The sequence below is a fragment of the Poecilia formosa genome, unplaced genomic scaffold, assembly GCF_000485575.1.
Source record: "Poecilia formosa unplaced genomic scaffold, Poecilia_formosa-5.1.2 Scaffold150, whole genome shotgun sequence".
In the NCBI taxonomy this organism is placed as follows: Eukaryota; Metazoa; Chordata; class Actinopteri; order Cyprinodontiformes; family Poeciliidae; genus Poecilia; species Poecilia formosa.
This window is the reverse complement of record NW_006800089.1, coordinates 1,090,935-1,103,871: the sequence shown is the minus strand read 5'-3', so window position 1 is coordinate 1,103,871 and position 12,937 is coordinate 1,090,935. Positions and strand designations below refer to the sequence as shown.

Here is a 12,937-nt window from a genome sequence, read left to right as displayed (position 1 = left end):
AATGGATACTGGCAAGTTTGATGATTGGGTGCCTAGTCTCATTTCTAGCCTTCTAGTGTGGCACAAAGTGGCAGTCTGGCTGATGCTTGTCCTTGCAAATGCTTGTGCCAACTCTCAACCTAGTCAGATTGGTGTCGCATAGAAAACAGTTTGATGTGAGCACCATTTCCTGCAATTTCCTGTGCGATAACGAGTACACGTATAGAGTTATAAAACTGTACCTTTCCGTGGACGTGTTCAGCAGTTGTCCGCTTCCGGTACACCTGGCCGTTGTCAAAGTGATGTACGCCCAGTCTGCGAGAGCCTTTCAGTCCTAATAATACTCCCCAAAAACTTAGTAACCCCAGTTTCCTTAAGTCAAACTTAAGTTTACATTGTTTTGTTTACCAACTGAGGCCTACAAGATGGCTAAGTCCCCCTTCCCCCAGGTATGCCAACACTGTAGATGACAGAATAAGCAAATGTCAAGAACTTTGGATAATCCCATCAAGGCCCTACATAGCTTAGCAAAGACTGAGGCCTTTTACTTACAGCATATATTTGTACTTTCAGTTTAAGCAAATAACCAAGAAGCATGGATTTATAGCAGAATAACAGAGTCTGTGTTTTATGTACAATCACAACGTCTGTGTTGACATTTTGATGTTCATGGGATAAAACCTGTTCATGAGGGCTAGCATGACTCTGCTATCGTTCACACCCCAAGGTGTGTGTGTGTATATATATATATATATATATATACACACACATACACTATATATACTATTTCTATAAAAATATAAATGTCTAATTATGTATTGACACAAAAGAAATAAAATATTTTCAATGCACCATTGATGTTGGTCCTTTTGTTTACTAGAAAAATAAGCATTTTTAAACTTGACATTAACTTAGGTGTTCTGTGACTTTCACTCATTTGTCAAAAAGTAAAATACTTAATATTTTTCCTAAAACATTAAGCACTGCACATCAAAGCAATATACAACCTAAAATATTTATATAAGCTACTTTGCTACATGATACCCAATCAAACAAATAATTGCTTTTGAAGCGCCAACCTTGACCTTTGACAGATTCTTTTTCAGATATGCATAATTATATTTCACTAAATGGGAGAAGATGCAGGGTGACACCAGAAATCTAACAGAGGAATTTTTTTTTAATGGTCATTTACATCTTTGCATTATTTATATGGCACATTAAGGGTGCCATGGAAAACCTGATGTGAACTTTTGTCGTTGTCGTAGAGGATGCAAAACTGAGTTACTTATGACACGTAATCAAACAGTCTTAACTTTAGGGTTTCCTTGAGACGACTTACTAAGCCTGATGCTAGACCAGTCCATCAGCGGCCAAACATGTCTTTGTGTTAAGAAATGTCAAAAGTTACAAGAACGTGGAGGTGCATGAGCAAGATTCATAATTTGGAAATAACAGCATGTGAGGCTAACAGGCAAGTGCCGGGTAGGAGCAAATGGTTAGCACCCAGTTCAATGCCCCAACTATACACCTATTTGTTTGGAGAGTTTAACTATTAAAATGTATATATACAGTTAGCATGTTCTCCCTGTGCATTCGTGGGTTCTCCCCAGGTACTCCCTTTTCATCCCAAAATCCAAAAACATGACTGTTGGGTTAAGAAAAACATAGGTTTAGATAAAAAGATGGAAGAACGGAAAGAAGCTATTTATTTAGCATTTTCTGGTTTCAGGGCAAACTTGATGTGTTTCAATGGACAAAATAAATGTGTTTATTGCCAAGCTGCATCATGTGCATCAATTTGAAAGGAAGGGCGGAATCTCTAAGACACTCCAGCAGCGACCCAATATATCAGATCGCCTCAAGAGTTTGGCAGTAACAGCTGTTGTCTGTCTGAATGCTAATGAAGGCTGAGGGTGGCCAAAGTTGGCCTCCGGCATATGGGCTGTGACAAGGTTATATTGCAATGAATGTTGGCCAGGCCTGGAAACTCAAGGCTGGTTTATGAGGCTGCATCTGCAGGCACCGTGTATCAATATAACAATCCCCAACAACACAAACCCGCTCCCAGATAAACACACACATCCACACACACATAATTACACGCAGACAGACCTCCACTTCCAGCCATTCCAGGGCATCCTGTGGAACCAAACACATAAATTAGACCAGAGCTCCAGAGAGCCGACGACAGCAGGTGTTCAGACACGCACGCGAAGCTAATGGCGCCGCGTCAGAGGAAAGGCTGATGTCGGATTGGATTTCTGATGAATGAAATTCACGTAACGGCGGACGATGACTGTGAAGATGTCAAGAGAAGGCTGATGGAGCCTAATGATGCCAACACCTTTGTTACAGTGCCTGTCTGATGTGATGCGGGTGTCAAAAATAATGGTGATAACATGAAGATGGGCACTCTGCCTAGACAAAAGGATGAACAGAGCACGTGTACAGCTGCCACGATGAATAATCACTGCAGGTTGGTCACTTTACAGCATATGCAAGATTTATTAGACATGTGAACAAAATGGGCATTGATGACAGATGAATCTTTTTCCATCAAGTTTATTTTTGTTGCTTTCAATTTTAAAAGCAGGAGTTTCTCTCGTCGGACCAAATCTTTTTAACTGTATATAACATAAAACGACCCAACAGCCCCTCTGAAATCCACAGTAGCTTTCATAGCTAGGGTTGGGTTTTCTCTCCATTTTCATCCTACTAAAGATGATAGCATAACAGAAGCAGGCCTTTCAGAGATTGTTTGTCTCAAAACTTAATTTAGCACACAATAATAACATCCTGAAGAGCATGCTCTATGGATCTGCATATGTTTAATTTAACACGGCTTCTAGTTGACACAAACGACAACAAAAAATAAGAATGAGAAAAAAAAAACGAAAAAAAAAAACAAAAAACTGCAGAACTGGTGCACACAGGACCGTGGGATACACACAGCTCAGATGGCTGCTGCTGCTGTTCTCCATATTTCGGAGTGATAAACTTTGCTGCTGCTGCTGCCTGGAGGCTTGAATTTAACAAGCAGACATAAAAGTGACATCAAACTGGTAATGGGATTCCTCCCAAACAAAGAGTCTTGCCATTCCTTTCATCTTACAGAATATCGTACATCCGTTTCTTTCCCGCGTTTGAGAAGATGAGACATGGTTGTCTGGACGTTATTGGGTTCATGTTCTTTGTGCTGTTTACTCCGGAAGAAAATGCACTTTCACTTTTTTTGTGCAAAAGTCCTACATAACAGGGAGCCTAATTGCATAAAAATGCAAAAACCTCACTGTTTTTATGAAGGCTGTGCAATACCTTTAAAAAGTATTAATACAGCTGAACGTTTTTTTCTCTTTTTACAGTGTAATGTGTTCCCTGCTTCGCTCGTGGGAAACTTTAAACAGGACTTATGTTGGTGTGCCGTATTTTTTTTTCCATTGTTGAAATGATGAATTGAAACTGTATTCCCTGAGATTTTACATTAAACAGTTTTCTCTGACTAGGCTACTGTGTTTCTCGGTGAATGACACAATGTGGACTATTTGCTTTTTAGGTGATTTCTGAAGGTAATTGTTTGCACTGTCTTTTCTTTAGTGTATGAAGAAAAAAAGGGGACAGAAAAAACCTTGAGAACTTTATTTTCCTTCTACTTTACAATAATTATAACCTTGTATCTATTAGGGCTGTAGGATAATATCGATATCGCGATATATATCGATATTTTCTTTCCTAGAAAAAAATCGATATTCATCTGCAAGTATCGTAACATCCAGCTGTCACCTTGCTCACTCACTGCTTGCTTCGCTGGGAGAGTGATTAGGTCATCAGGCTTAGAGTGATTCCTTCAGATGTTAAGTGTCAAGGTTAAAAAGGTATCAAACTATTCAGAGTAGGGTGCTTGGTGCACTTTATTTACTTTATAAATCCATGTAAGCTACAGTTTGTACTGTTTCAATTAAAAGAAACATGTTTTCTCACCACTTCTTTGATTCTTTTTGTCCAGCTGTCGACTTTAAGTCTGTGTCCATGTCCAACCAGAGCCAGGTATTGTGTAGTTGGTGCTTTTAATCAGTTTTCAGTTAAATTAATTCAATCCAACTCTATAACAGTCACAAAATATCACCAAAATCACTCTGTCCCTCTAAAATCTTTCAGAAAATCGCAAAAGTGTATTGAATTGTATCGTCAGATGAATATCGCAATATGTATCGTATCGTGGACAGAATATCGTGTATCGTATCGTATCGTAAGATTACTGTATCACTACAGCCCTAGTATCTATCCACCAATGGTAGGCACCGCTAGCTAAAAAAATTAAGTGTAATAATCTTAAAACACTATTCCTGAACATTATTTCCACGAATCCAAAAGCACTATACCATGGTATTTAATAGAAGCTAATGCTAAAGTGCTAACTTCAATTTGAATCATGTATCCTCTTGAAAGACTAAAACCTTTGAGCATCAATAAAAATTTGACATTATAATTTACATGTCCTATAACACTCTTATATATAGTACTTACACTCATATGTTGTTTTTTACTATTCGCATTTTATCTTGTTCCTGTATGTTTCTTGATTTAAATAAAGTTATTTCAGCTAAAAAAGAGAGCACGTGAGGAGAGGAAACGGGACTGCTGTGTAAACAGTCTTCACCCACTTCAAAATAAGAGCATGAATATAAAAGTCCAACTACTTGAAGAGCAGTGAACCAAAACTGATATTCAGCTGAGAGTGTACAAAGCGGCTAAGTAAACTAGCGGTTTAGGATTTACCCAGAAAAACTAATTAAGTGGAAACTAAGATTGTTAAGCGACTTCAAAGTTAGCAAAGGTGCTAAATGAAAAAAATGATCTGCTATTAGCGTATTAGCAGAAGTGTGCCTACCACTGCTAAAGCTCTTGTAAAACAAATTGAAGTGTGTGGTTGTAATGGTACAAAATGTGAAAAACATAAAATATTTAGTCCATTGTATTAATTTGCCGGTATTTGAGCTTCCTGCCTCCTCATATTAGGGTTTTTTTTTTTTTAGCTCTCACCGTTATGGTATCTGTACCTTTCTCCGTTGAGAAAGAGATATTTCCTGGCTGTTTCTGCCTGTGCAGACTTTCATCAAACTTACAGAGAGTCGGAGCTCCCTTTGAGGAAAGACTGTTAAATAATGCAGGTGGTTAAGTAAGCTTGTCGGGACGAATTGTAAAAAAGCCCCTGGTTCAGTGAGCCAAAGCCTGTTATGGGGGGCAGGGGGGGTAAACCGCGTGACTTTCAACCCTCCAGAGAGCAGCTCGCACACACGGGGCGAATACAGAACGTGGCAGGGAACGTGTGGGAGCATGTGTGCTGAGTGGAACCCAATGAAGCCAGGTGCTGGTGTCCGGTGTATGTTTTCCGTTGGTTTGTAGATCCAGCTACCACACCACCCCACATCCTCAGCACGTCACAGCATGGATCTCTGAGAGCCAATAAAGTTGTGCTTGTAGTGCTGCACTTATGGTTCTGACAGGAGGCAGTCCGTCTAGGAAGAGGATGGTCTCAACACACATAAGTTAGTCTGGAGGTGACAAGTGCAATTGACTGAAGATGTGACAAAAAACTGAATTAACACTTTTCTATTCTCCAAAGTTCCATTCATTATGTAGCCCCGGACTGCCCTCTGCTGGCACTGAAAGCTAAAAAAAAAACATCAATAAAGTAGAAATGATCTCCAGAATGTGCAGTGACTGTTTCCATGTGGGTAATCAGTTTCTTAGCCCTTCCATCTCCCTTCTTAATCTTTTCATGAAAGTACATTTAGCTCTCTCCACTTCCCTTCCAAGATGAGTCAATGGCAGAAGTTGAAGGCTTACGTTCTTCTGCAGTGCCTCTTCATTCCAGAGGATGAGGGAAAAGGCTTTCCCCCTGAACGACCCTCTAATGACAAATTCTCTGCTCCTCAGCACCTACTGCCGTTGTCCTCTTTCTGGAGATGTGAGGGCCAGATGTCGAGGTAGCCTGGTCCAGTTCTACACTTACCCAATGGCATGGGGAGGTCCCTGAAAGTGAGTGGTCTAATTCACTCTATAGAGGCTCTTCGTGGTTCCTGAGTTTGGAAGGAATGGTCTGCACAAACCGAAGATGTGGTGAAAGGTAATCCTCGTCTTCATCAACTTTCTGGTCCTCATAGCTCATGACATTGAAACCAGATACCTCACTGGATGACTTAAGAAAATCCCCAGATGACAAAAGAGAACAAACATTTGATTCCTCTGACGATGACCCCTCATCAACACTGAGCTCTCCTTCATCCTCAGAGGTCCAGAAGCTCATCCTGGAGATCGTGGTTCCATTGGAGTCTGAAGTTGGAAAGATCTGGACTAAGCAAAGATGTTGTGGAAGGCCATCCTTATTGTCATCCTCTTCTTCCTCAGAGTTAATGGCATCAGACTCAGAGACCTCACTGAAAACTTCAAGAGAGTGATCATATGCCAACTCTACCGCCACCGCCTCAAAATCCTCATCCTCCAAGTTTACCTCATTCTCAATCTCTACCTCGACCTCATCACCATCCTTATCCACTAACTCTACCCTCCACCTCATCATTCTCATCTACCTCATCCTCCTCAGAATCATAAATGAACACAATAATTACAAAGTAATGGAGTTCATTACCATCATCCTGGTCCAGGGTTACCTGCAGGGGTAGCTCATCAGGAAGCGCCACAATGTGAGCTGTGAGAGGGAAAAATAGATCACATAAATTCTGGTGAATCCCAACACTTTAATGCAGATCTTGGAAAGGACACTATGTCACAAAAGCTAAATATTTAATTTTAGGTTTCTGAATGTGTTTGTGTGGATTTGTCAGGTTTGCGTAGATTTAGTCAATAAGACCAATGCTCTGTAAGTTGTGATTATTCATTAATAAACTGAGTTCTGATGTTTTAAAATTTGATGATAATATTTTGAAGCAAATCTCTGCTCTTTCGGTTCATACCATTTTATCTAAGTTTGAGAACATCTATCTCCAAAACTGAAGGAATTAGATAACCTGAAGCACAAAGTGTTACAATCATCCTCTGTCTCTCCTGTTTTCAAGTCAAAGGGTTGAGGGGTCATTGGTGTTAAAGTAGGAAATGATTTCATCAGGTCAAGTCAAAGGTCTTGACTCTTTCCCAAGTTTCAAGATTCACGTCCACTCACTCCTCTGAGTGTTGATCTGTTGCAACAACATGCAACAGATCAAAGCTAAACCGTTTTAGTAAGAGCCTAATTTTTAAATGACTGTCTGATCCCTCAACCCTTTTTTTGACATATTGTGTCATGAATCAGTATCAGTACTCTTCCGGTTCAAAACCAAGGTGGTGGATGCTTACAACAGGCTCTGGGTGAGACACACAGAATGTCTCGCAGACTACAAGTGTTTGGCGCCATCTAGTGGTCAGGGAAAAGGTTCCTAAAATCAGAAGTGCTGAAAACAGTGTAACTGCAGCAATCTGGGCTGTGAGTGATTATGTTCGCACACCTTTACCTTTTAGCATGTTGGGTGATTCACGCAGTCTGCAGCTGTAGAGCTTCAGTTTATTAAGTGATCAGCTTCAGTTCGTTCACATTCATGACAGACACATTACCAGCTGCTAATGCTGAAAACATTAGCATTGGAGTCAAATACTGAAAGGCTTCCTAAAGTGTAAATCGTTTCTGAAAATATAAATGCTAAGTTTCTAATTGAGCTTTCTCGGTGGCTTTATATGTTGGATACATGACCAAATTTTAACAGTGATTAAATTGTGAACCGAAAACTTGCGGCTTATTGCTTCTGCTCACATTTTGTTTAATTGTAATCAGATGCAGATAACTGCATACAAAGTTGGCAGTTTTAAGTTTCATTCCTGACCTGATACATTATTTTGTCTTTATAATCATAAAAGGGTAGTACAGCTGTGAAAGAGTTCAGCTGATATCATTTACATTTGATTACCTTAATGCCGTGAAAGACTGCCAGGTGATTATAGAGAAAAGCATGAACGATTTTCAACTTGGAATTGTTTCTTAAAATGTAAGTAAAACAAAAATATTTTTCTTCTTCTAAGAATGATGCCCCTGAGTTCATTCTCATATTCATAGAGACCCCAATGTCATTTCCAATCAGAAATGAGCTTCTTGGGTAAATACAAATAACTTTCAAATTTATGTTAACAGTCAAAGAATGTGAAAAAAAACCTTGTGCATTTAATTAATACATTTTATTCCTGTACTAAGCCGGTTGATTAAAAAAACGTTCATTAAGATGGTCATTCAAAATGAATTTTCATTGCATCAGTGAGAAATATAGGCGTACTACAATATGCAAAGGACATAAATAAATAGAATAAAATTTCAGATTATACACAGAAGAATATGTGTTGGCAAAGGAAGGCCAAAACTACACAATAAATCCATGAAGGAAGTGAATAACAACTGAAAACAGTAATTACCTTGTTAAGGTTTGTCATCTGATTTTCAGGTTAAACTGTCCTACTTTATGCATTTAACAAAAAAAACTGTAACTATACAATGTAACCAAAGCACATACATGTTACTTCTGCGGCCACAAATACTGATTAGGTGAACAAATGCTGCGTCGTATGCTGATTATGCTGAAAGACTCCACTACAGGTCGTTTGCAGCGTAACAGCAGATTATACGTAGTGTTAATATGGGATGTTATTATTGCTTTGGTGCGCAGATGCAGCAGACCGAGTACAAGGAAGAACTACGCATGGGAAAAGTGCAGAAGCGAGGACCACGCTTGTTCCCTTGTGCTCTCACTGTTGCCTCTTGGTAAATCTTGCATTACGTTAAAGGAAGGAAAGTTTCCGCCCTTCCTTCTCTGCTGTGCCGAGATCAGTTATCAGAAACCAAAGGGATCATCTTTGTGTGCGCTGAAACAGTGGTGAGGGCTTCCGTCAGTGCTGTCCCAGTCAGGTTCGGTGAGCCAGTCTTGGGGCATCACCCCAATGTCCAAGACCTGGGGGTTAGTACGCGATGCTGCCAGTCTGAGTCAATGTAGGAAGAAACAAAAGAGACACGAAAATGAGTGAAAACGTCTTTAAACCTGATAAGTGTCTGAAGTTGGGCTAAAATACTACATAGAGCTACACCAGTCAATCGGCCAGATTTTAGAGTTGGATAAATGTCTGTCAATAGGATGTTCTGTTATAAATATAGATAAGTGCTGGATAAGTATTCTGTTTTATTCAAAACTGCTATCAATATTAAAAAACATGCAGCATATTTTTCTGCTTTGTGTTTTAGTTTTGAGGAAAAACCAATTTGAATTGAATCCAGCTGGTTCCACTGGTGCATCACTAGGACTAAAGTGTTATCACTCTGTGTCACATAAAGATGCCAGAAAAAGAGTCTTTCTGAAATCATATTTCATTTAGATGAGAAAACCTAATCAAATGATCCAATTAATTCTTATTTTAAAAAATATTAAAAAAAAAAAAAGTAACACCCTCCCATACTCTATAAGCCATAAACTCTAAAGGGTTTATGGTTTAAAAGTCACTGGGTCCATTCTTGTCATAAGCTGCCCCATTACTTGATTCATCACTACATGTGAAACTTTTTCAAGAGTCTTTTGCTGCATTTTCTGTTTGTTGAAGTGGAAGTTCAGACCTTTAGAATGGGTTTCAATAGGAAACTAATAGAAACTAATGGAGTTTTCTATTAGTTGGAAAAGCAGCTAATAGAAAACTCTCTTAGCATTGTCAGTTTAAATTAGCAAACTGGAGCTAAAAGTTAAGGGAAGGTCTGAGTAAAGTCACAACAAAAATCAAACTGATGTCATATTTATGTCTAATGTTTTTTGTTTTTTTACAGTCATTAGCAATAATCAGTAGTGGGCACACTTCCAGTGGTCTGCTAATGTGCTAATAGCGGCACTAAGTCTTTGTTTAGTGATTTTGCGTTATTGCTAACTTTGAACACATTTTGAACACCTAGCTTTGCCTAAATATATTTTCCCCATAAATTATAAAGTGCTAATATACTTGGCTGTTTTGTAAATTTTCAGTTGAATAAATTGTGATATAATTTGGCCCTATAGAGGGCAATATGAGACATATCACTGACACATGGTGGGTGTCAACATGGTTCAAATTAGCACTTTACCATTAGGTTCTACTAATTACTATGCTGATGTAGTGCTTTAGTGTTAGCTTATGATTAGCACTTTAGGGTCAGGACAACTAACTTTTTAGTTATCGCTGCCCATCACTAGCAGTAATGCTTATTGTTGGGTACAGTTTGTTTTACTTGTTTTTCTATGAATCCATCTCAGCTATTCGCCACTAGGGGGCACTCGCAAACAAACATTCAGGAAAGATGCTAAGACTGTTATCTACAAGTTAGATACTAACTTCACACACTCTACCACCACAAGCCATACTTTATAGTGAAGATAATGTCAGGATATCTAGATTAGCTTCCAGATTAATACAGTCCTGAAGAATTATAAAATCAAACATTTTTCTTTTCCAGAGTCCCCAAAATTATTGGAACTTGGGCTGACCACATTATGGGGATATAAGCTGATTAGTGTAAATATTTATAGCAGCTGAGAAGCAGCTGTGGGATACAAGAGAAACGGCTTGTTACCAAAGGATGTGGAGGGGCAACCTGTTGCAGCAACCAGAGGCAACATGTTGCAGCAACCAGAGGCATGACTTTGATGCTCGTTAGACATTCAGTAACTGGACTTTAAATAAATCAGGTTAAGATAAGTTGATTTTCCGTAACCTGGATTAGTTCCTGGTTTATGCTGGTTTCATTTGGTTTTCCATGAACCTATCTCAAAAAGTGAGTAACAGCTATTTCCAAGACGAGGTCTAGAGCTTTCAAAGAAAAATTGTTTAAAATGACATCAATTGGTTATTTCTGCTGCATGAGGCCATTTGATGAATAGACCTTGGAGGTGAGTCATATATTTTCAGGAACATTTCGTGATTTCTCGTGAATGGGAGGCGACGCTCAAATTGATGAGAACATGATGCCTCCTTTTAGTTTCCACTTTATTTGTTCTGATTTGGGTGACCTGGATTAGCTGCAGACATCCACTTACTGTGTAGAATAATAATGTTACAAAAGATTATATAGGAGACATTCAGGTTGCCTGAACCCTGAAATAAAATTATTTCCCACTGCTCCACTTTTAGACCAGCCACTCAAACACAGGAAGTGTTTAACAATAAAGTTCCTGCTTCTCGAGTCAGTTCACACAATGACCGTGCGATATGCAGTTACATGTTAAAAGCACAAACTGCAGCGGGATTTTGTGTGATGACTAGGTGAGTTCTGACGGCAGAACTGGATGTTATTTAGGCACATCACAGTGAATGCACACTACACTTATAAGATTTTTATTTGAAAAATGAATCTTTTTTTTCATTTCACATTTATGAGATAATTTGTGTTGATATATCAAACAAAATCCTCATAAATTACGTCAAATATTTTGATCGTAATGTGACACAACATGATGGAGACTTAAAGTCATGTGTCTTGTTTGAAGTATGTGAACAATTTACCCATCAGAGATGCAATGAAAGATTACAGAAGCTACTTCAAACAACTGACACACATTACTGACCTATAAACAGTTTTATTGGGTTTGGTAGTGATTAAATGAAACAGATTCCGGTTAGGTTAGTGATTAAGACTACTCATGGTTGACTGCGATGCTTAACTTTACCTGGAAATGAACCATAGCTATCCAGAGCACAACTGGAGACACAAACACACAGCAGATTGAGCAAAATTACCAGTTTTGTTCCCAATTTGTAGAGAAATCACAGGTTTGGAGGCTGCAGTACATAGAAATCACCAGTGGGTGGCACCGTGATGCCAAGCAGGACGAACGAAAACCCTGATTTGACAAGCTGAATTTGCAACAGGAATCAACACGGTTTAATTATGGATGAATAAAAATGCTCATAGTTTATATCCCACCTGGAAAAGGCTTCATCCAAACTGTCTTCCATTTCCTGGAAGAAAGAAAAAAAGGATATCAATGATCAGCCACGAAAGATTACGTCCAGTTTGTTGTTATTTATAGTTTCTATATAAGCAGCAACTTCCCTAAGAAATCTCACATTTTCTTAAGCTTTAAAATAGCAAATATCTGATAACTTGTTCAGTCTGTGAAACAGAAACAAGTCAGAGAAGATCGTACCGAGGCAGGATTGTTGTTGGTCTCTGAGGGCCTGTCTGTATCCAGCTGATCGCCGCCTGTATTCACACTACTCTCCACCAACACCTTCACAACATCCTCCAAGTCCAAAAGGATTTCTGTGGCTGCATCTAAATGAAGGGAAAATAAGAGACTGTTGTCATGTGTTCAAATGTTTCAACATCTGTTGTTTAATGTGCCTCACTACTGTTTTGTATATTGTCTGTTTGGTGTAAAATTTACAGCTAATCTATCAGGACTTAGTAGGAAACTTTTATTAATATCCAATGATTGGACCAGCTGTTTTGTGCTTTGTATGCAGCCTTAGACTACGCTAACTCAGCAGGTGTTGATGCTCAATTCGACATGACTGTTCAGACTGCAGATAATTTGAAAACTACATAATTACGTAGTAACTGATTGAATAGGCCTGTTTAGACTGCCATGAAAAAGTTGGATTGCATTTGGGCAACCAAGAAAAAAAAAGAAAAAAATGGATTTGGGTTGCATTTGCCTGTTGTGTGAACGTCATCGAAGAGGCCTCCACGTGGTCAAATAACTTTTAGCTGAATTATTAAGAAAATAAATCCACTCCATACATGTTGATATGAAAGAATCTTCATCACTGCAGACAAAGCGCATGCATAGTGTTGCACTTAATTAAGAAATGCTATTATTAGAACTAAAATAACAAAAATACTTGTTTGCATAAAAGCCGTAACATTGGCATCAATGGATTCTTCGAAATCACCAGGAAAAAAATT

The 12,937-nt window shown here is 38.7% G+C and overlaps 1 protein-coding gene across 1 annotated transcript in view; it reads right to left on the bottom strand.

Annotated features, from left to right (window-relative positions):
- Positions 1-8,186: 8,186 nt before the first annotated feature.
- The window catches only part of LOC103146051 (low density lipoprotein receptor adapter protein 1-A-like), a 10,642-nt gene continuing 5,891 nt past the window's right edge, over positions 8,187-12,937 (bottom strand). The window contains exons 5-8 of the mRNA XM_016677213.1: positions 12,177-12,304; positions 11,954-11,988; positions 11,697-11,728; positions 8,187-8,997 (exon numbers count right to left, since the gene is read on the bottom strand). Coding sequence (XP_016532699.1) covers positions 8,951-8,997; positions 11,697-11,728; positions 11,954-11,988; positions 12,177-12,304 — 242 coding nt within the window. The 3' untranslated portion in view covers positions 8,187-8,950. The remainder of the gene's footprint in view (positions 8,998-11,696; positions 11,729-11,953; positions 11,989-12,176; positions 12,305-12,937) is intronic.